The sequence below is a fragment of the Dromiciops gliroides genome, chromosome 3, assembly GCF_019393635.1.
Source record: "Dromiciops gliroides isolate mDroGli1 chromosome 3, mDroGli1.pri, whole genome shotgun sequence".
Classification (NCBI taxonomy): domain Eukaryota; kingdom Metazoa; phylum Chordata; class Mammalia; order Microbiotheria; family Microbiotheriidae; genus Dromiciops; species Dromiciops gliroides.
The window spans coordinates 429,461,380-429,484,822 of NC_057863.1; the positions used below are offsets into that span (position 1 = coordinate 429,461,380).

The 23,443-nt window shown below is 38.5% G+C and overlaps 2 protein-coding genes across 3 annotated transcripts in view; one reads left to right on the forward strand and one right to left on the reverse strand.

Moving 5' to 3' along the window:
* Positions 1-23,443, reverse strand: part of PPP1R1C (protein phosphatase 1 regulatory inhibitor subunit 1C) — a 196,053-nt gene that overhangs the window by 78,349 nt on the left and 94,261 nt on the right. The window contains exons 3-4 of one of the 2 annotated variants that reach the window (XM_043991321.1): positions 11,117-11,154; positions 7,225-7,285 (exon numbers count right to left, since the gene is read on the reverse strand). In XM_043991321.1, coding sequence (XP_043847256.1) covers positions 7,225-7,285; positions 11,117-11,154 — 99 coding nt within the window. Of the gene's footprint in view, positions 1-7,213; positions 7,286-11,116; positions 11,155-23,443 lie in introns of both variants that reach the window. The other variant, XM_043991322.1, reaches the window with a different exon arrangement.
* LOC122745868 (60S ribosomal protein L31-like) lies at positions 19,517-19,958 on the forward strand. The gene has a single exon (XM_043991323.1). It carries the CDS (start codon positions 19,547-19,549, stop codon positions 19,922-19,924), a length of 378 nt encoding a protein of 125 aa, XP_043847258.1. The 5' UTR covers positions 19,517-19,546; the 3' UTR covers positions 19,925-19,958.

The window sequence follows — 23,443 nt, forward strand, 5'->3', positions numbered from 1 at the left end:
TATACTTCCACTATTCCACTCACACTTCCACTCCCCTAGTGCAGGCACTTATTGCTTGGAATATCATAAGAGTTTCCTTATTGGTTACCCTGCTTCCATTCTCTGTTCCTTCACACTCTGTCACACCTCATACTGTTTCCTCTTTCTTGTCCTTTACATACTTACCAAAAGTTGAATATGTTACTCCCTTTCAGTGTCCTCTTTGTCCTGGCATTTAGGTTCCTCTCAATCTACCTCTTATCTACCTTTATAATTTTTCTTGACTTATTCTAAAGCACTTTGCATCTCTTCTTTGTCCCCACCACATCCTACTTGTCCGTGTCTATATGCCCCCCCAACCCAGTAGAATATAAACTCCCCCCAAATTAATAGAATAGCAAAGATCATATGTTCTCCCCATCTCCGTATTCTGTAAATGCTCCTCATCAAGTAGGACATGACGTGCATTCCCCCAACCCAATAGAAAGAAAGTAAACTATATGAGCAGAGGGATTTTAGGTGTTTGATTTGTTTGTTTGAATTTTCATATCTCTGGTACCTTACACAGAGCTGGGACTTTAAAATGCTCATTGAATGAATAAATGTTGAATGTTCATACATTTTAAATATTAGGAGATAGAAAGATAAGTGATATATTAACAATGGGTGTGTTGCAAAGGGCTTTGTCCTTTCTCATTTCTTACCCACCCTCAAGCTCCCACAGCTGTAAAAATTATGGTCATTTAGTTCTACAGAGCCTGGGGTTTCAGAGTCAGAGAGATAAAGGGGTTTTTTTTTGACTCCGGGGGGATTGGGAAGGGGTACAAAAGGGTGGGAGAGTAATCCTATTAAAGGTCTCTTGGGCTAGCCAGCCACAGCATGCCCAGAATTTACTCCATTCCCCTCTATATGGAGATCTCAATCAGGCAAATGACCATATGGATGGCAGATTGATTATATCCTCTGAATTTGCCAAATAATGCATTCATCGTATATAAATTCCTTTATAGATTAAGTTCTCAAAAATTGGTATAAGAAGGAGATTCTGAAGATATTACTCGCATTGCATTTCTACTAAATTGACCCTAATTCCTTTAAAGCTCTAGCCTCTGAGGTTAATGACCACTTTCTTGGTGGAGTCCACTCATTTGCCCCAACTTCATATGCATGGTCACTCTTGAATGGCAGCATATGTATTATTTGAAGAGAAAATTGTGGTCAGAAACAATTCCTTAGGCATGACATTTTCCTTTCTCCCTCTCTATTCCCACTCCCCATGACTCCATACCTTGATCTGTGATGGAGGTTAGAATCATAATCAAAATCATAGAATGTCATAGCTGGGAGGAAAGTCAAAAAGAATCTAATCCAGCCCCTTTATTTTACAATTAAGGAAACTCAAGCCAAGAGAGATGGCATGACTTGCCCAAGATCACATCACTATTTAGCAGAATCAGGACTAGAACTCAGGTCTCACCATCTTGACTGCCAATCTATTCCTTCTACAAAAGTGTTTCTTAAACTTTTCCATAAATAAAAAACCTTTGGTTTAATAAAAATTTGGGCAGAACTCTTGTAGTAAGATCAATAATAATAATTATTATCAATTCTTATTAACAAACATAAAGTTCATTTTTTAAAAACACTTGGATTGAGGAAGTTTTCATAAATTGGGGAATGGCTGAATAAGTTGTGGTTGTAATGGAATACTATTGTGCTATAAGAAAGGATGAGCAGGATGGTTTCAGAAAAACCAAAGAAGATTTATATGAACTTATGAAAAGTGAAGTTAGCATAACCATGAGAACATTGTACCCAGTAAGAAAATTATTGTAAGGATGGTCAACTGTGAAAGACTCAGCTATTCTGATCCAGACAATGATCTGAGACAATTTCAAAGGATCCATGATGAAAAATGCTATCTACCTTCAGAGCAACACCTGATGAACTCTCAGTGCATATTGAAACATACTTTTAATTTTTTCTTCATTTTTCTTCCCTTTTTTTGCAAAATGGCTAAAATGGAAATATGCTTTGTATGACTTCACATATATAATTGATATCATGTTTGCCTTCTCAGTGGTAGAGGAAGAGTAAAAGAGGAGAGAATTTAGAACTCAAAATTTTAAAAAAGAATATTAAAAATAAAATTTTAAATTAAAGGAAAAAATTTGGGGTGTTTTGGGGTTCCTTGCAGCACAGTCTGAGAAACACTGATCTATCTCAAATATAAGCCTTGTCTATGCTATCATTGTTTCACAATTTGGGGCTCTCCTGGGTACATATACAACTGGGCAAACTCCATGCTAAAATCTGTATGTAATATGATCAGGAAGTCAGAGAAATCTACAGAAGAGTGCATTTGTTGGTCAGCTCTGAAGAAAATCACAGAATCTCTAGTAAGGAAGGACCAATCCCTAAACTAGAATCTGCACTACCATAAACCTAACAAACTGGTTATCTAGCCTGTGCTTAGAACCATCACTTCTGGGGCACCCCATATCACTTGTGATACCTCTAACAGTCGAGATTTTTTTTTACTTGCCTACAAATCTCCTTTTCCAAGGGACAACCCACAGGAAACTCATCATTTTTTAAGATCGAATAAACCTTGCTACCTTCCCACCTGTGTATACTAGTCTGGACCTCACTGTGCTTCTATGCTGAGTTCCTTCCCTTCTCCACCCCTTTTTTCAGCTTTCTTTGTGTGCTGTCTTACCCCCATTAGATTGTAAGCTTCTCGTGGACAGGGTCTGCCTTTTAAATTTCTTTGTATCCCCAGTGCTTAGCACACTGCCCAGTACATTGTAGGTGCTTAATACATTTTTATCTACTGAAAATCCTTCAAATAAATACTTGAAGGCAGCTTCGATCCTTGAATGTCTTCTTTTTCTGGCTGAACATCTCCAGCTCCTTCAATCAATCCTCATATGGCATTTAGTTTACAGAAAGCTACCATACTTGATTTATGGAACCATGCCCATTGAATTTCATCAAATATGATAATTTTTGTAAAGTGTTTTTGCAAACTTAAAAGTACTATACAAATGTGAGCTGTTATTATTGCCATCCTCTTTCAAGTGACTAGGTCCCAAAAAAACTGGCTTAAGGAATTATAGTTATGGATCAGGGCAACATACTAAGGTAGTAATGGCTTCTAATAAATTACAGGTTCAAAGAAGGATAGAAAATTTTAAATATTGTATTGTCAATTTCCTTCAGAGAAAAGAGATCTAGAAGCTGTGCTCATTAACTAAGAATGAATAATAATACTCACCTGGAACCTGCCTGACAAGTTTAGATATATTGGCTGCAACTGTTCCTTTGGGAATCATAAGCAGAAATGATAATAGTTCCCATTTTAAAGTACTTTAAAGTTTTTGAAATACTATCCCATTTTGGCCTCAAAACAACCCTATGACCCAGGTATTAGTACTACCTTACTGTACAGATGAGAATATTCAAACTCAGACAGATTGAGTGACTTGCGCAGATCACACAGCAGAAAGTGTTGGGAGTTAAGATTCAAACTCAGGTCTTCCCTTAATCCAGGACCATGGGCACTCTATCCAACCCATCATAGTGCTTTATAAAAATATTAACCACTTCACCAGAAATGAAATATAGCAAAAGAAATTTAGTATTAAATTTCTAAGTCAAAAATAGATGGGGGCAACTAGGTGGTGCAGTGGATAAAGCACCAGCCCTGGATTCAGAAGGACCTGAATTCAAATCTGGTCTCAGACACTTGACACTTACTAGCTGTGTGACCTTGGGCAAGTCACTTAACCCTCATTGCCCTGCAAAGAAAAAAGAGAGAGAGAGAGAGAGAGAGAGAGATGTTGAAATTAAAACTCCTTCAGCTTTTTTGGGAAAAAGATTTGCAAGGCTTCTAAATGCCAACAAAAACAAAAATTGTAAATTAAATCAGAGGAAAAGGAAAAACTATGCTAGCTCCTTTTAAGCTTTCTGTTTAATTCTTATTCAGCCCATTTTTCTTTCTTTCTTTTTTCCTGGGAAAGTCTTTATTTGAATGGATGCTTTACAAAAACAGGTTTGGGGATGAAGAGGAGATATAAAAATTGATGTTATCATTGGAGAAAAAAATAGCTGCAGTGTCCAGCAAGCATTCCAAGTGAAGTTCTTTTTAAAAAAAATTTTAATTTAGTATTTTATTTTTCCCAATCACATGTAAAGGGTTTTTTGTTTGTTTGTTTATTTGCCCAAGGTCACACAGACAGTAAGTGTCAAGTGTCTGAGGTCAGATTTGAACTCAGGTCTTCCTGAATCCAGGACCAGCGCATTATCCACTGCGCCACCTAGCTGCACCCCCCTCTTTATAAAGGTTTTTTTTTGTTGTTGTTGTTGTTGTTCCCAATTACATCAAAACAATTTTTAACATTCAGTTTTAAAACCTTTAAGTTTCAAATTATCTCTCTTCTTCCAAGCGAAGTTCTTAGATATATAAGAACCATAATCACTAGATTCTGGGGTCCCTGAAATACTCTAACAACTCAACAAACATGAAGGAAATCATTTTAAAAAACATAAACATTTTTACAGGAGCAAAATGAATCACTTGACTCACTGGCCATGCATTAAAGATGGTAATGTGAGCCCAAAAGGGACCTGTGCCCTCACAGCAGGTACTTGGTCAGCTGCTATGGTTAGTATTTAGATTGTCTTTTAAATCGATAGCACTCACTCTGATGTTCTCAAATGCATTCCAGTAAAAAACAAAAAACAAAAAAACCCAGCAAGAGTGAAGATGAGTCAGACAATTTCAGTCCCTAAAATTTTTCTCTTCTGAGATATGGCACAAGTTATACAGCGAGAATTAAGAATTTAGTTGGTCATTTGGCAAGTTAGAGGACTTACCTCTATTAGTGATTAGTTTGGAAGTTGTCATTTTCTGACAAGCTTCAGTTCTCTCTGCTTATAGAATGAATTGAACATATATTACATGGGATTATGGAAAAGTAAACATGTTTCCTTATATGGATTTATTTCTGTCACTTTCATCCATATTTAGCAACATGTATTGGTGGAAAATCTGAACAGGAATATGTGAGCATGTGGTAAGGACGAATATACTACGTAAAGAGAAAAGGAACACATCTGGAAGGGGTAGGAAATCAAGAAATTAAAGAATAATAATAATAATTGCTATAAATTCTTCTTTGGGTTTATGTGGTAAAAGAGGGGATTTCCTTCTCCAGTTAATTTCCTTTTCCAGTTCATCTTGCAGATAAGGAAACTGGGACAAACAGGGTTAACTGACTCACCCAGGGTCACACATCTAGTAAGTATCTGAAGTCAGATTTTAACTCAAGAAGATGAGTCTTCTGACTCTAGGCTTTGTATTCTGTCCACTGCACCACCTAGCTGCCCCTATTTTATTTGGACAGACTAACGTAGAATTAAGGGAGAATTCTATGCATCTCCCTACTGTCTATTCATGCTCAGGCTGATTAAGTCTTCAAAATGCTATTTCACATACACTCAGGAAATTAACTTCCTAGAAATGAAATTCATCCACCAGAGTTTTTATATCCACACAGGTTGTACAAGAATAGACCATGATGCCGATGATCTGGATTATTTGTTACAGTTTCCTGAAAGAATAAACATGGTGTTGTTTTATTGCTCTAAAGGAAGTTTACTAGTACAAGTAGCACAGACCCTTCTCAGCCTCACTCAAAACCCAGTTGCCTGGAGAGAACATAGGGTGAAATGTTTCCGTCCAACTTTTCAGGTTCCTCTCCAAACTCACGGAGGAAGCTCCTCAGCTGGTCCCTCTGCAGCTGGAGCAGACAAGTAGCTGCTATTGAAGGCCTCTTCTTTCAGTGTATATGTGCTTTCCCAGGAAGCAGGTAACAAAATCATGTGCTAGACTTGACATGTTCCTCCTCATGCCATGGAATGATTTTATATAAAAAGCGGAACACTTCCCCTTCCCCCAGCTGCAGTCGGTCAAATATCAGTGAATTTTACTGTTCCCTTTACAGGACCTAGTTAGGGGCTCTCACTTAGGTTTTGTGGCTCTGCCAGTGTCTGGAATAAGGATACTTACTCATTATTGCAACAGCTGTTACCTTTATGCTCAACAGCAGCTTTGTCAGGACTTCTTGGAGAAGTTGCTCCTGACACACAGTAATACTTTATATAGAACACCCAATTCCAGCAGTGTGGGTGCCTCAGAGCTGGGAAGGGATGCCAACAAGCCACAGCCAATGAAAAGAACAGGCGGAGCTTCTGATCAATTTTGCTCAAAGATTTTAAAAGAGAAGAAAAAGGTAAGAGAAAAAATGTAATTGAAAAAACTGTTCTCCTTACCGCTCTTCAATGTTATCCTCTCCTCAAACTGAATTAGAGTCAGGAAAAGTTAAAACTTAAAGGGATACCATTTGGCTCACTCTTTTGATGTGTGAGAAAGTTGAGACCCAAAGAATTTAAATTACTTACTCAAGCTCAAGCAGCTAGTTAATAGTTTATAATAATACTCTGATACTGCCACCACCCTGGTGCAGGCTCACATTTCCTTATGCTTAGACTATTGCAATAGCCTGCTGGTTGGTCAGCATGCCACAAATCTCACCCCACTCCAGCTCATCCTTCATTCAGGCACCAAAGTGATTTTCCTAAAGTGACCATCCAACCATCTCAACCCCCCACTCCCCATATGCTGAATAAACTCCAGTGGCTCCCTATCACAGTTGCTGTTCTATTGTTTTCAGTCTTAGGAGACTTTTCACGACCCCATTTAAGTTTTTCTTAGCAAACATAATTGGTATGGTCGGCCATTTCCTTCTCCAGCTCATTTTACAGAAGAAGAAACTGAAGCAAACAGAGCTAAGTGACTTGCTGAGGGTCACACATCTAGTAAGTATCGAAGGCAGCATTTGAACTCTGATCCTCCTGACTTCAGGTCTGATGCTCTATCTATTGCTTCACCTAGCTGCTGCAGGGACTATATCTTTTAACTCTTGTTATATCCCCAAGTACTTAGCAAAGTGCCTAGCGAATAGTAGGCCCTTAATAAATGTTTATTGATTGATTGATTAAGAAAATGCTTAATCAGTGCTTATGACTTACTAACTAATAGTGGATTTGAGCATAGAACACTTGAGCGCATTTGTTATTTTGGTTCCTTTCATCATTGCTGCTGTTCTTCAAAGCAGATACAGAACTACCAGGGTCTAAAGCTACCCATCATTACAACAGGAAACAGTACCTGCACAGTACCTTTCATAGCAGGAGGCGTATACACACTCTGCTTCCTCTGCTTAGGAGATGCATTCTGGGACTGAGGACAAAAGAGAAAGAGAGAGAAAGAGAGAGAAAAAAGCTTAACAAATCTATATAGACTCATACTCCAGCAGACCTGTGTGGGTAATATCTGTGGCATGTTTCTAAGCCTCTTTCTGGTGTCCCTTTGCCACTTGGTAGAATTTTAGTCAAAACTGGTCTGAAACAAGGCCATATGAAAACAATAATGAGGCATAGTAGATTCAGCACTAGGCTTGGAGTTAGAAAGACCTGAGTTCAAATCCAACCTTAGTACTTACTAAGCTGTGTCACCTAGTGGTGACCCTGGGCAAGTCACTCAAACTCCCTTAGCCTCAGTATAGTAACAATCTCCCTGGGTTATTTGGGGGAATCAAATGAAATGACTAGAAAGTGCTTTGAAAAATTTAAAGTGTGATATAAATGCTGGTTTTTATTATCATTATTACTTACAGAGGCAGCTCATTCTACTGTTTGAATAGGGCTGTTTGTTGTTGTTCAGTCAATTCAGTGCTTTGGGACTCTTCATGACCCCATTTGTTGTTATTTTGTTTGTTTTTTTAAAAAGATACTGGAGCGGTTTGCCATTTCCTTCTTCAGTTCATTTTACAGATGAGGAAACTGAGGCAAATGGTGAAGTGACTTGACCAGGGTCACACAGTAAGTGTCTGAGACCAGATTTGAACTCAGGTCTTCCTAACTCCAGTCCCAGCTCTCTATCCACTGTGCCACCTAGTTGCATCAAGCAAAAATCTGATTCTCTAGCTTCTGTCTTTACTAGAACCACCTTGTAGTTCTGCCCTCTGAAATGAGCAGAATGAATCTAATCTTTCTTCTATATGATATTTTTCCAACTAACCAAAGGCAGCTATTCTTCTCTGACTAGATAGTCCCAGTTACCTCAGCTGATCCTCCCATGGCGTGATCTGAAGGACCTGCACCCTCCTATAAATGTACTATAGTTTATCCTTCCAAAAATGTGTTGCCCAGAACTGAAAGCCCTATTTCAGCTAATGAGGGCAGAGTCCATCGGCACAATCTCCTCCTGAGGCCTGTGTGTACACCGTGCTCCTGGCTTTTATGCAACCTAAGACCACATTAACTTTCTAATCAGTAATCATACTATTGACTCATTCTAAGCTCACAGGCCACTCAAACACTCAGTTCTTTATAATCACCATTAAATGTGTGTCAGTGACATTAAAAGCTTTCGAGAGATTATCCCAAAGGCGATAAGGTAAATTTTCTCATGGAAAAGCAGTCTGGGAGGTCAGCTTTCAAAACTTGTTCCCCTGGTAAACAACAGAGCTAGAAACAATTGTCTTTTTTTTGCTTCTAACCCTGATGTCTACAGAAAACAGAAGAAAGAAAAAAATATAACAGAAAAAAAAGAAAGAAAAAAAATTGGCGAGAAAAAAACAAAAAGGCACTAAAATAAAGGAGCTCAGATAGGACGTCCCCTTATGACGCTTCCCAGGAACAATGAGGTAATGCCTATCTATAACCATCCTGAAATTACATGAGCAGCCTAATCTCCTCATTTAGCTGAAATAACTCAGTCAGGGGACCACTCTTTGTTCTGGTCTCCAAATGTGTACTTTCCTTTTCCTGACAAAACTTGCATTTAACAATCCCATTTCATGGGATACAGGTCAGCCTTAGGTTACATAAGAAGGACTTTGGCAATAACAGGAACTCACTTCAGCGTCAAAACCAGAAAATGTTTGTTGGTGATTTTTTTTTCAGATAAGAAAAGAAAATCAGGTCTTCTCTTTTTCTCAGATAAGCCAATGAGTTCTATAACGATTTCTCAATTTGCATTTCAAAGTCCAGGAGGTAGGCAAGTATGTTAATGAGGTTGGTTTTCCAAAATGTTTATTTTTATCTGACAAATCCCAACTCTGCAGATGTTTTTTTTGGGAGTGCCCAAAACCTAGTCTGCAAGAAATTAGGTGAGCCAAAAAAAATCATGCCCCACACATTTCCCCCCCTTCAAACTTAATATGTGATCCTTGGCTTTCTTGAATGCTTTCTTTACAGTATCACACAGAGCATCAGGATGGCTGTATTTACATGATGGCAAAACAACCCACTGAAAAGTGAAAATCGCCATTAAGTCAACAAGTTATTTAGTCTATTTGAAACCAGTAAGTAGCCTGACACATTTTTTTCCCCACTGATTTGAATGTTTGCTTTGGCACCAGACCCAAGACACAGTTAAGCATAGGAAAACATGGTCCACACTCTTTGGCCTGCTGACACATCTGACAGGGGCAGAGACCTCTGGGATTAATTCTATAGCTTCAACCACATCTGACCAACACCACAAGCCAATGCCCCACTCCTGTTTTATCATTGGAATTACATATTTTCTCCATAAATGTATCCAAAAACTCAAGTGAAAGTTGAGTTCTCTAGAAAATTTTCCCTTGACAATGACCCACACTGGTAAAGATTCTAGAGCATGAACCTGGTTCCAAAATGGAAATATTCAATAACATGCATTGCTATTACAATGGTTTTACTATTACTATTAGAATTACTATTGCAATGATTTTTATTTCAAATAAAGGAAACATGTTTGAAAGTGAGAAAAAAAAGCCTAAACTTACCTTTATAAGTTCATATTGCACTTTGCAAGGAGAAAGGAACACAACCACTACCAAACATTTGCTATGCACCTATTATGCACCTGGCACTAAGCTAAATGCTTTACAGGTGTTATGTCTTTGAACTTTACAACAACTATGGTAGGTAGGTAGTATTATTATCATTCCCATTTTGCAGTTGAGGAAACTGAATTTAAGTGCCCCGGGGGTCCTGTAGCTAAGAAGTATCTAAAGCTACATTTGAAAACATGTCTTCTTGATGCCAGGTCTAACATTACCCACTGTGCCACCTTGCTTCCTTTCAGAGGCATTCACTTAGGGAACGGTCTGTAGATTTGTAAGGATGCTTTCTATTTTCTTTAGAAGAGTGGTAGTAGTTTTTCTTGTGGCAGCTACTTACAAGAATTATAGGGGCAGCTAGGTGGCACAGTGGATAAAGCACTGGTCTTGGATTCAGGAGGACCTGAGTTCAAATTCAGCCTCAGACACCTGACACTTACTAGCTGTGTGACCCTGAGCAAGTCACTTAACCCTCATTGCCCTGCAAAAAAAAACCCCAAAATACTGAATGTTCCACCCTAGGCCACATGCTTCCTCAGTGAACCCTAGCTTCTTAAACAGTGGGGTCTCAACCCCACATGGGGTCTTGTAACTAAATATGGGGGTTGCAAAAAAATTGGCAATAGTAAAAGATTGTACATACCTATTTTATATACCTATATACCAGGGGTCATGTAACAATTTCTTGGGCAAAAAGAGATTGCAAGTGGAAAAAGTTTAAGAAGCCCTGTTCTACTCAATTCTCTGAGACCAAAACTTATGTTGCAGGTGCCAACCTATATTGGTAGAGGGAGTTTCCTCACCTCTAGAGAGAGTGGTGTCAAACTGGAATAGAAATGGGGACAAGGAAACCATATACACTGATTCCTGAAAGCCACATATTGACTTAGAAAACCACATATTAACATTATCTATGTGTTATTATATTTTTATTTATTAAAATATGTTTAATATTTTCCAATTACATATAATCTTGTTCAGGTGCACTTGGGAGTGTTATGGGTTGGGTGTTTGATAACTCTGTTCCAGACCAATGAAATCACAGGTTTAGGGCCTATAATCTTGTCAGGCAAAGCTGGATTGTTTAAAGGTATTCCTAGCTGGAAATCTCACAATGATTATATTTTAAACATATGTCTTTATGAACTCAAATGTGTAAATAAAAGATTGAATTAACTTACCTCTCCTTGTGAGTTGGTCACCCTCTTTTCATCTATTTCTATGAAAAAAGAAGGCATAACATATTAGGGAATTTTATATAACAATGTAAATTGAAGGAACAAACAATAACCTAAAAGTGAATATTGCAAGATTACAAATGTAAAGCTCCTTTGTTTAGGAAGAAGGAAAGAGAGGGAGAGACAGAGAAAGACAGAGATAGAGAGAAATGGAGAGAAACAAAGAGACACAAATACAAAGACAGAGAGGTGGAGAGAGACAGAAATCTTCAGTTTAGGTTTGCTGTAAGCTTAGGAATATTGGTTCAAAGGCTCCCTGTTCACCTTCTTTGTGTAGGGTACTCTATAGAAAACATTCACTCAAGATACAATAAAAATCAACTTAACTTTATCTAGAGAAAAACATTATAATATTACATATAGTAAATAAAGTTTAAGATGCTTTTATGTTGGCTCCACCATTAGACCGTGAGCTCCTTGAGAGTGGGGACTCTTTTTTTGCCTTTCTTTGTATCCCCAGCTGTTAGCACAATGTGTGGCACCTAGTAGGTGCTTAATAATTGTTTTTGATGGATCATTAATAACCATATGAAAAATGCTAATAATTGAAATGCAAATCAAAATATCCCTGAATTTTCACTTGACCAATGATGATTAAAAATAGTAATAGCCAATGTTGAAGGAGTTGTAGAATGACAGGCACACTATGGAATTATTGGTGTGCTGGTATGAATATTTTGATATATATGGGGGTTTTCTTCTAATCAGTGATCTCCTTTGAGATATATGCTTAGTAGTAGAATCTTTGGATCAAAGGCATGACCATTTTAGTCATTTTTTTTCTTTTAAAATATATGCACACAACTGGGACACTATTGCTTTGCTGATGTTGTGAATTGATCCAACTATTCTGGAGAGCAATTTGGAACTCTACAAAACTCTCTGATCCAGTAATACCACTGCTAGGTCTATATCCCAAAGAGATGTTTAAAAAGTGAGAGGAGGACTTCCCGGGCAGAGCCAAGATGGCAGAGGAAAGGCAGTGAGTTCCCGAACTCATGACACGATCGCTCCAAAAAACATCCAAATAATGCCATAGGAAAATGTCCAGAGCAGCAAAACTCACAGAAGAATGTGCTGAAATAATCTTCTAACCAAGAACAGCTTGGCAGGTCAGAAGGAGGGAGCTGCTGTGCTGATACAGGAGTCGAGCCCAACCCCACAGTCACCCTGACACAGATCCAGTCTCAGGAAGGCCTCACCAGAGAAGCAGACCCTCAGAGCCTATGAATCAGCTGAAGCACCAATGTTGTCTGGAACTAAGCTCACTGTCTGGTGAGTGGGTTGAGCCCTGGGCAGGGGGGAGACTACAGGGCTCTATGCTGGTGCTAAGGCAGAACTTGGATTTTACACCCTTTCTGAGAACCAGGAGGTAGGCTCGAGTAGCAGTGGCCCAGGTGGGGGAGGGGCAAGGCTCGTTGGAGCAAACAAGCACAACACACAAAGCTGGTTGATTAGAAAGTTGGTCTGGGATCATCTAGGACCAGGAAACAGGCCGGGCGCGTGAACAACCCTGATTCTCCTTAAATCATACCACCTGCAACTTGTTGTTGTTGTTGTTGGTTTTTTTGGGTGAGGCAATTAGGGTTAAGTGACTTGCCCAGGGTCACACAGCTAGTAAGTGTTAAGTGTCTGAGGTCGGATTTGAACTCAGGTACTCCTGACTCCAGGGCCGGTGCTCTATCCACTGTGCCACCTAGCTGCCCCCACACCTGGGACTTCTTAAGCTTGGGATACTGCAGCCTGGAAACAGTGCCCCACTTTAAGGAGCTAAAAGTCAAGTAAAAGAAAGGCAAGATGAGCCAACAGAGAAAGGTGAGGACCATAGAAAGTTTCTTCAGTTACAAGGAAGACCAAGGGACACCCTCAGAGGAAGATGTCAACATCAGGGCCCCTATATCTAAAGCTTCTAAGGAAAATATGAATTGGTCTCAGACCATAGAGGTGCTCAAAAAGGACTTTGAAGATAAAGTTAGAGAGGTAGAGGAAAAAATGTAAAGATAAATTAGGGTGATGTAGGAAAGACATGAGAAAAAAAAAAAGTAAACAGCTTGAAAAGTCAAATTGGCCAAATGGAAAAGGAGGTAGGTACAAAAGCTCTCTGATGAAAATAATTGCCTAAGAATTAGGATTGAACAAATGGAAGCCAGTGACTTTATGAGAAACCAAGACACAATAAAGCAAATCCAAATGTATAAAAAAATAGAGGACAATGTGAAATATCTTCTGGGAAAAACTGCTGACCTAGAAAATAGGTCCAGGAGAAATAATTTGAAAATTATTGGTCTACCTGAAAACCATGATCAAGGAAAGAGCTTAGATACTATCTTCCAAGATATTCTCAGGGAAAATTGCCCTGAAATTCTAGAAGAAGGAGCTAAAATAGAAATTGAAAGAATTCACTTATCACCTCCAGAAAGAGATCCCAAAAGGAAAACTCCTAGGAATATTATAGACAAATTGCAGAGCTCTCAGGTCAAGGAGAAAATATTGCAAGCTACCAAAAAGAAAGAATTCAAGTACTGTGAAGCCCCAGTCAGGATAACACAAGATCTAGCAGCTTCTACATTAAAGGACCAGAGGGCATGGAATATGATATTCCAAAGGGCAAAGGAAATGGGATTATAACCAAGAATCACCTATCCAGCAAAACTCAGCATAATCTTTCTGTGGAAAAAATGGGACTTTAATGAAAAAGAAGACTTTCAGATATTTGTGATGAAAAGACTTGAACTGAATAGCAAATTTGACTTTCAAATACAAGACCCTAGAGAACCACAAAAAAATGGAGCTGGGAGACATACCTGGGGTCATACAGCAGGTGACTGTCTTGTGTCAGAGGCTGGGTTTTGGCTGGGATTCCCCTGGCCCCAGGGGTGATGCTTTGTCTACTGTGTCACTTAGCTAGGTGATAACATCTTTAGGGTTAAATTGAGGGGTGAAGGGAATTCACTGGGGGATGGGGAAGGGCAGAGGTGAAATCCTACATGAAAGAAACAGGAAAAGACTTATGGAGTGGGGGAAGAGATGGAAGAGGAGCAGGGCAGTAAATGAATTTTACACTCATCAGAAAAGGCTCAAAGACCTTAAACTCATCAGAGCTGCCTCAAGGAGGGACTAACACACACCCAACTGGGTGGAGTAATCTATTTAATCTGAGCAGTAAATGAGCCTAACACTCATCAGAATTGGCTCAAAGACCTCAATCTCATTAGAATTGGCTCAAGGAGGGAATAATGTACACACTCAATTGGGTAGAATAGTCTCTCTAACCCTGCAGGAAAATAGGAGGGGAAGGGGATAAAGAGAGAGGGGCAAAAGAAGGAAGGGCAGAGTGGGGGAGGGGACAGACAGAAACAAATCCCTTTTGAAGAGGGATAGAATGAAAGAAGATGGATAATAGAATAAATATCATGGGGAAGGGAATAGGATGGAAGGGAAACAGTTTACAATAGTAATTATGAAAAAGAGAAAAGGGGGAAAAATTGTACAAGAAATATTTATAGCAACTCTTGGTGGAAGCTAAGAATTGAGAATCAAGGGATTGTCCATCAATTGAGGAATGATGGAAAAAGCTGTGCTATATGATTGTAGTGGAATGGTCTTGTGCTACAGGAAATGACAAACAGGATGATTCCTAAAAAACCTGGAAAGACTAATGAACATCGATGTATAGTGAAGTGAGCAGAGCTGGGAGGACATTGTGCATAGTGACAGCAGTATTGTTCAATGAGCAATTGTGAATGACTTAACTACTCTCCGCAATGCAATGATCCAAGACAATCCCAAGGAACTAATGAGGAAGCTTACTAGGCACTCCTATAGAAAGAACTGATAAAAAGAACACTTGTGAGTTGTACATATATAACCTGGTTGCAATCTTGTGGAGGGGGGAGGAAAGGGCGGGAGGGAGGGAGAAAAATTTGGAACTCTAAATATTATGAAAATGAATATTGAAAAGTACCCTTACATGTAACTGGAAAATAAAATAAAGAGCAAAGAATAAAATTAAATTAAAATTTTTAAACATAGTGTATGCCAGAAAAAAAACAAACAACAAAAAAAGTGAGGGGAGGATCTATCTGTACAAAAATATTTATAGTAGATTTTGTGGTGGCTAAGAATTGGGGATTGAGGGAATGCCCATCAATTGGGGAATGCCTGAACAAGCTGTGGAATATGATTGTGGAGTTAATTATTGTGCTATAAGAAATGACAATTAGGATGATTTCAGAGAAACCTGGAAAGACTTACATAAACGGATAGAGAGTGAAGTGAGCAGAACCAGGAGAACACTGTACATATTAACAGCTATATTGTATGATGAAGAATTGTAAATGACTTAGCTATTCTCAGCAATGCAATGATCCCAGACAATCCCTAAGGACTAATTCCAAAGGATTAATGATGAAAAACACGCTATCCACCTGCATAGAAAGAACTAGTACTATCTGAGCATAGACTAAAGCACACTATTTTTCCCTTCCCTCTCCCCTTCCCTTCCCTTCCCTCTCCCCTTTCCCTCTTTCTCATCTTCATGTACAAAATGATTCATGTACAAAATATGTAAATGTTTTACCTGATTGTACATGTATAACCTATATCAGATTTCTTACCATCTAAAGGCAGGGAAAGAGAAGGAAGAAAGGGAAGGAAGAAGGGAGAGATAGAATTTGGAACTCAATTTTAAAAAAAATGTTTTAAAAATTTTAACATGTAATGGGGGAAATGAAAAATTGTGTATGTATATATACATATGTACATGTATACACACACACACACACACACATATATATATATATATATATATATATATATATATATATTCTTTTTTTGTTTGTTTAGTGAGGCAATTGGGGCTAAGTGACTTGCCCAGGGTCACACAGCTAGTAAGTGTTAAGTGTCTGAGGCTGGATTTGAACTCAGGTACTCCTGACTCCAGGGCCAGTGCGCTATCCACTGCGCCACCTAGCTGTCCCTATACATATATTCTTAATTGTTAAATAAGGTAGTTCCACAAAGAGGGAGAAGGGGGTATGCAGAAGAGGGTATTTGATGTGATACTTCTCTCTGTTAGCTATCATTCACCACTAGCAATAGTCCTATCTTTTCTTTGATTTCCCTCCTAGAAGAGCTTTTCATCCTTCCTGCACTGACTTACTATGGAACATCTTGTGCCATGAGAACTTCTTGCTGAAACCATTTAAAATATGCCCTCCAAATATAGGGAACTTATGAGCCCATGCCTGATTTTCCATTCCTCTATCACAAACGTTAAGGTGAAGTTTTCATTTTTCTACAATGTTGCGCCCAGAAATCACATCTTCCTTATTCAGAAATGAAAGTTCTCTCTATTGATTTTTCTATCTTTTGAAGGATGAAATTGTCATAAAGTCCAGTTTTAAATTATTAGCTTCTCTGTTTGGAGGAGAAAGCTCCATCAGATGTCTACACAGTTTTATGTTATCTGGAACCACTATATCACCTCTTCATAAGAAGCTTGTCATTTGTTTCCCAAACTAATATTCTATATTTCTAATATAGAATAATAATAATAAACTAATATTCTAATATTCAAACTAATTCATTCTATTCAGCTGGTCTGTAGTAAACTTTTGCAACAAAATCACTTCTGTTTCTCTCTCATTGATATAGTCCAAAGTGCTTTCCGTTATTCTTCCCCACCTCTGATTCCTCAATTTCTCTAAATAAATACATATTCTTAACATAGACTGGTATTGTAAAGGAAATAGTTATGCCAATTTTGACCTTGAATTGACCCAAAGCATAACCACTGCCTAGGAGAATATATTAGAGTTGCACCCTAGTAGGCTCTTTTCACACCCTACTGTGGACTGGTTTTCAATAACAAGCATTTATGAAGTACTTACTATGTGCCAGCTACAGTGTTACAAATACAAGCAAAAAGAAAGTTAGTATCTTCCCTTGGGGGACTTATTTTCTAAAAGGAGAAGATGCCACTCAAGAGAAGGTGAAGAGTATAGGGGGAGGTACTAGGTTGAAACATGATGGAAAAGTCCAGAGTATAGCCTGATGATAAATAAAGAGATAACTAGCCTGATACTCTCCTTAAATGGAGGTTCTGTGAAGAGTTGTATAATAAGAAGAGAGGCCCTTAGGGATGGAGAGTTCTTTCAAGCAGTGAATTTACAGGGCTAAAATGATCTTCCAAGATGAAAAGATTCTGGGCATTGTACAGACTATATGGCTTACAGAATATATGGGTATAATGAGACTGCTGCTAGCTGATCTTGAGGTCAGTCTACATCCTTAAGACAATTGGACCCATTTTACATAAATCAAATAATTTAATCACAACAAACCTGTTAATGATTAAATTATTATATAAATTGTTCTGTACCTTAGTGTAGTATGTGTAATAGTAACATCCTATTTAGCAACCCAAAATCATTTTAGGTGGAATGTGCTGGTTCATTTGGTAGTGGAATGAATAGTATTTAGAAATCTAGTTTACTCTTATCTTGTTTTGGTTTCTGGAAAAGACTGGTATCAAATACTTGGGTGGAAAGTTCTGGACAATTCTAGCAAATTCTACCTTCCCTACTTTGGCAAGGGAAGGAATAGAATTACCAGTTTAGAAATAATACCCTGTACTTGATGTAATCCCAGTAAAAATCTAATAAAACACCAGAAAGATAGTGATAACATTGAATTCAACATTTCACTCTCAGCATAAATCCTTTCCTCACTACCTTTGAATTATCAAAGAGGCAGTTTTAACAATGGCAATATTGTGATGTGTGGAATTCTTAAATGTCAATGGGTAGTCTTAAAGTTCCTATTTTTGTTCAAGGAAGTTTCAAAAATCTATGTGGAAGTAAGAACATTTTGTTATGGGAATAAAATAGGATCCAATCATTCAGGATTGTATTTTTTCCTACTCAATTAGTCAGTGTACATGAACACCATGTTGCTAACACAGCTATAGCATTGAAAAAGACAAATCAGCAAAATTAAGAGATATGCACTGGCACTATACTTGCAGATTCAGAGAATACAGAGATAGATATGATGCAGACCTTGTTTTAATGGAGGTTATGGTCTACTGGGGAGAGGGGCAAGAAAAACACATACATGAAGAGTGTTAAATGAATATATGGATCACCTGGATTTGATGGAGATATCTTATTATCCAAAAGTATTTTTATGAAACCCTGGATTAATAGGAGCAAAATGTCCTTCAACTGAACTCCAAACCTGAACCCAGATAGCTAACAGATAAAAGACCCTACCTAGTGACTTCTTTTCCCTCAGGATAGTAAGTCCCTATCTTATGGTAACATCTGAGCATCTTCATCCTTGCCAAACACTTTTTTGGAATCCTGTAGTCTTATCATGATGCTTCTGTATCCCCTCCACAATTTTTATAACTGAAATTGTTAAACTGCTTTTTGCTTCTGGTTTGATTTCTGTATCATACTATTGAAACTGACAATGCCCTGTAATCCGTGGACTAAAACCATATATACCCTCAGAAACGGGGAGTCCCCTGAGCTTCTTTCTTTTTGTTTTGTTTTCTTTTGTTTGTTTTGTGGGGCCATGGGTGTTAAGTGACTTGCCCAGGGTCACACAGCTAGTAAGTGTCAAGTGTCTGAGGCCAGATTTGAACTCAGGTCCTCCTGACTCCAGGGCCGGTGCTTTATCCACTGTGCCACCTAGCTGCCCCTATCTTTCTTCTTGTGACAAAATATTAAAGTGATGTTATGTTTTTTTCTGTCTGTCTCTGATCTGTTTTGTAGGAGGACAGGTATGGATATCATGTTCTCTGATCTAGTTAGTAGGAGATATTATAAGATACTATAATTTCTCTGATCTGTTTATTAGTTTTGTAGGAGAGGTTAAACATTATTTCTCTGATCTGTTTGGAGGAGACAGGCAGGTACAAAAACCAAAAACCATATTATAATATTCAACAAGAGTAATGACACAAAGAAGTTTGAGTTACATATGAAAGAGGGGCCTAGGCAACAGGTTAAAGGGGGGGAAATAAACTAGTATCACACAAATACTTGTTCAAGTCAATCAAACTACTTTATCTGATTTCCCCCTCCACTGGAAGGAATAGTCCTGTGACTAAATTGGCAAAATAAGATGTGTGTCATGCATATACAGGCTGAGGGGACTGGTTTTCAGATTTTCCTTTTGAATTTGAGCTATGGAAGCTAATAATCACAAAATCAAGCCAACAGAGCAAAGTATTAAGTGAAGTGAGGGCAGAAACTGCTCTACAGCATTCATTCCACCCCCACATATTAACATTGATAGCTTTTGGGGTATTAGGTTCTCCCACAATCTTCTTCATTCTTCCTTTCCAACCTGGTCCCGGGCAGGATGGCTCCCGCAAAGAAAGGTGGAGAGAAAAAGAAGGGACGCTCCGCCATCAAGGAGGTGGTGACCAGAGAATACACCATCAACATTCACAAGCGGATTCATGGAGTAGGCTTCAAAAAGCGAGCTCCTCGTGCTCTCAAGGAAATCCACAAATTTGCCATGAAAGAAATGGGAACTCCAGATGTACGCATTGACACCAGACTCAACAAAGCTGTTTGGGCCAAAGGAATAAGGAATGTTCCATACCGTATCCGAGTGCGTTTGTCCAGGAAACGCAATGAGGATGAAGATTCAGCAAACAAGCTGTATACCTTGGTTACTTATGTGCCTGTCACCACTTTCAAAAGCTTACAGACAGTTGATGTGGATGAAAACTAAATTGAACTTCGTTTAAATAAAATTATAAAATGTCAAAAAACAAAAACAAAACCATTGATAGCTTTTTTTCACCTTTTCTCCATCTCTCTCCTTTTCCCACCACTCTTCTACACACCCCAGGCCTTGCCCCATCCCTACCCCCGCCCCTCTATCTCACACACACACACACACACACACACACACACACACACACACACACACACACTCACATTGCTCCCTGGGATGTTTATCAATTGCAACTGACATAAATCAGGATAAGATAGCAAGTATATTGGCTGTGAGTCAGGATGAAAAAAGATCTTGAAACATTGTGTTCATTGAGTCAAATGCTATAAAATCAAACTTAGCAAGGATAAATAGAAAGTCTAATGTGTTCAAAAAAGTCCAAAAAAATTAGGAGTTCAAGTTATGTGAGAACAAGAGTTCATCTGCAAAAAGCATTGGGTGTCGAGGCAGCTGTGTGGCGCAGTGGATAGAGCACCAGCCCTGGAGTCAGGAGTACCTGAGTTCAAATCTGGCCTCAGACACTTAACACTTACTAGCTGTGTGACCCTGGGCAAGTCACGTAGCCCCAATTGCCTCACTAAAAAAAAAAAAAAAAAGAATTATTATATAGACGAGAGATTATATTGTTCTACATATTATAGGAGAGCAGGAGAGCAGAACTGGGAATAGTAGGTGAAAGTGGCAAAGGGATAAATTTAGGCTTAATGTAAGGAATTCCTGCTTAGGCAAAATGCTGGCCAAAAGGAAAGAGGGCTGCCTCCAGAGCCTATGGGTTCCCCTCACAAGAGTTATTCAAGGGGAGGATGGATTACCACTTGTCAGGCAAGCTGCAGAGAGGGATTTTGCTCAGGTACTGGTTTGATTGAATGGTCTCTATGGTCCCTTCCAATTCTGAGATCTTGTAATCCTATAGAATATCCATATTCTTCTTCAGGTTTGTTTTTTTTTTTTTGCTGACTTTTGTCTATCCTATACAAAAATCTCTGTGAAAACTAAGGAAAGTCATAGATGGCGATCCAAGCATCACTGTGGGAGGGATTAAGCATCATGGTGTGTTGGGAAAGCTAAGCTGATTTTGAGTCAGCAGTTGTTTTTCTATTAAATACAAACGGGATTAAAAATCAAAATCTGATGAAATAATTTGTACTAGTACAGAATTGGCCAGTCAGTTTCTTTAGGATATGTTTATGGTCAGTTCTCAACAAACCCAAGCTGGGAGCCAAGCAGCCTGTGTGGGATTTCCCCCTTGGAATTTATCCTTTCTATTTTCCTCCCTCTATTCTACCTTGTTCTCTTCTTCCCCTCTCCCTCCAATTTATACATGTATTACACAAGTCTCACTCTACATAAATTGAGCTTCTCTTTGTAAGCCCCCTCTCTCTATCAACTGGGAATGGAGCTAACTATAGTGTGAGAAAAAGGAAAACAGTCTCTCGTAGGGACTCAGCATTAATTAAGATTTATGGAGAGAGGGAGCAGCTAGGTGATGCAGTGGATAAAGCACCAGCCTCAGACACATGACACTTACTAGCTGTGTGACCTTGGGCAAGTCACTTAACCCTCATTGCCCCAACACCCAAAAAACCAAACAAAAAACCCCAATAACAACCACCACCAGATTTCAAGGACTAGATCTACTATAAACTTGCTTTGAGCAAGTTATAGAATGTTTCTGAGTCTCAGTTTCTTCAACTATAAAATGAGAGGGTTCTCTTGATCTCTAAAGCTGTCATTGTTCAGTCGTGTCTGACTCTTCATGACCCTGTTTTAGCAGAGATATTGCAGTAGTTTGCCATTTCCTTCTCCAGTTCATTTTATAGATGAGGAAAGTGAGGCAAACAGGGTTAAGTGATTTGCCCAGGGTCACACAACTAGTGTCTGAGGCTTAATTGGTACAGTCAGGTCTTCCTGACTCCAGGCTTGGCACTCTATCCACTGTGCCACCTAAGCTGCCTTGGTCTCTAAAGACTCACTTCCAAATATATAATACATCATTTATGAAACAGTTTCATGGTAAAGATAAAGATTGGCTAGACAAGAATTAGTAAATAACTGACTAGATACAGAAAAAAAGAATAGCAAAGTGTAACAGAAAACACCTGTGTTTCAGGACTGAGACAGTTTGGAGTTATTAGCAGTATAATCTAACCTTTCTAGAACCACTATCCCTTAAATCGATTAGCTCAACAACTTCCTGAACAGATCTCCTTGAATACAATTTCTCCCATTCCAATCTGGCCTATATCATGCTATCAGAATACTTTTCTTCAAATAGAGTTTAAATCACATAACTGCTTTGCTAGGGATTGGAGTCAGGGGCAACAGTGGCTCTATCTTCTATTTTCTAAATGTCAACTCAAATGTGAAATCAAGGGATTAAAGCCAACTTTCTCCCACCAATACTTTTTTTCATTTTGTTTTTGCTTTTGGTGGGGCAAAGAGGATTGAGTGCCTTGCCCAAGGTCACACAGCGAGTAAACGTTAAGTGTCTGATGTCAGATTTGAACTCAGGTCCTTCTGAATCCAGAGCTGGTGTTTCATTCACTATGCCACCTAGCCGAACCCTCCCCCCCAATCCAATACTTTTTTAAATTTCCCAACACCTCAGTCTCTTCTTCAACCTTTGTTTATGTTACTCTTCATTGTTAGACATTCAGCAAACAGTTGTGGAGAGAGCATTAGATTTGAAGACAAAAAATTTGAAAAAAGTCCTATCATTTACTGGAGGCAGCTATGCGGCTCAGTGGATAAAGCTCTGGACCTGGAGTCGGGAAGACCTAAGTTTAAATCTGGCCTCGGACACTTATTAGCTATGTGACCCTGAGAAAGTCACTTAACCTCTGCCTTAATCCACTGGAGAAAGAAATGGCAAACCATTCCAGTATCTTTGCCGAGGAAACCCCATGGACAGTATGATCTACAGGGTCATGAAGAATCAGACATAACTGAATAGCAACAACAACAAGTTATCATTTACTATTTATAGGACCATGGGCAAGTCAAGTAACTTTTCAGTTTCCTCATTGTACAATGGAAAAATAATATTAGCACCTACCTCCTTCAGAAAATCTAATGCATAAGATATATATTAAAGTACTTCTCAAGTATAAAATATCCTGTAAACACATTATTATTAATTCCTTTTTCCTGAAATACTAGACCTACTTTCCCACCCAGTTTTTCATTATATCATTCTTCAAAGTACAGTTCAAAACCGACCTCCTACATCTTACTCTGTTTTCTGATCCCAATACACCTCGATCATTCCTTTCTTCTTGCTGCTTCAGTATTTAACCATCCAATTTATACTAAGTGATTTCTTGTTTAATGTTTTTCTCTAGGTGTTACATGCATTTATGTTTTGTCTCATCCAGACTCTTTAAAGGTAAAGCATGTTTCTATGACTCTTAGGATCATAGACATTAGTCTAGAAGGGACCTTAATGGTGCTGAAAATTAAATATAGTTTTTATCTGCCTGTCTCTTACAAAAAGTAATTAATAATAATAATAAG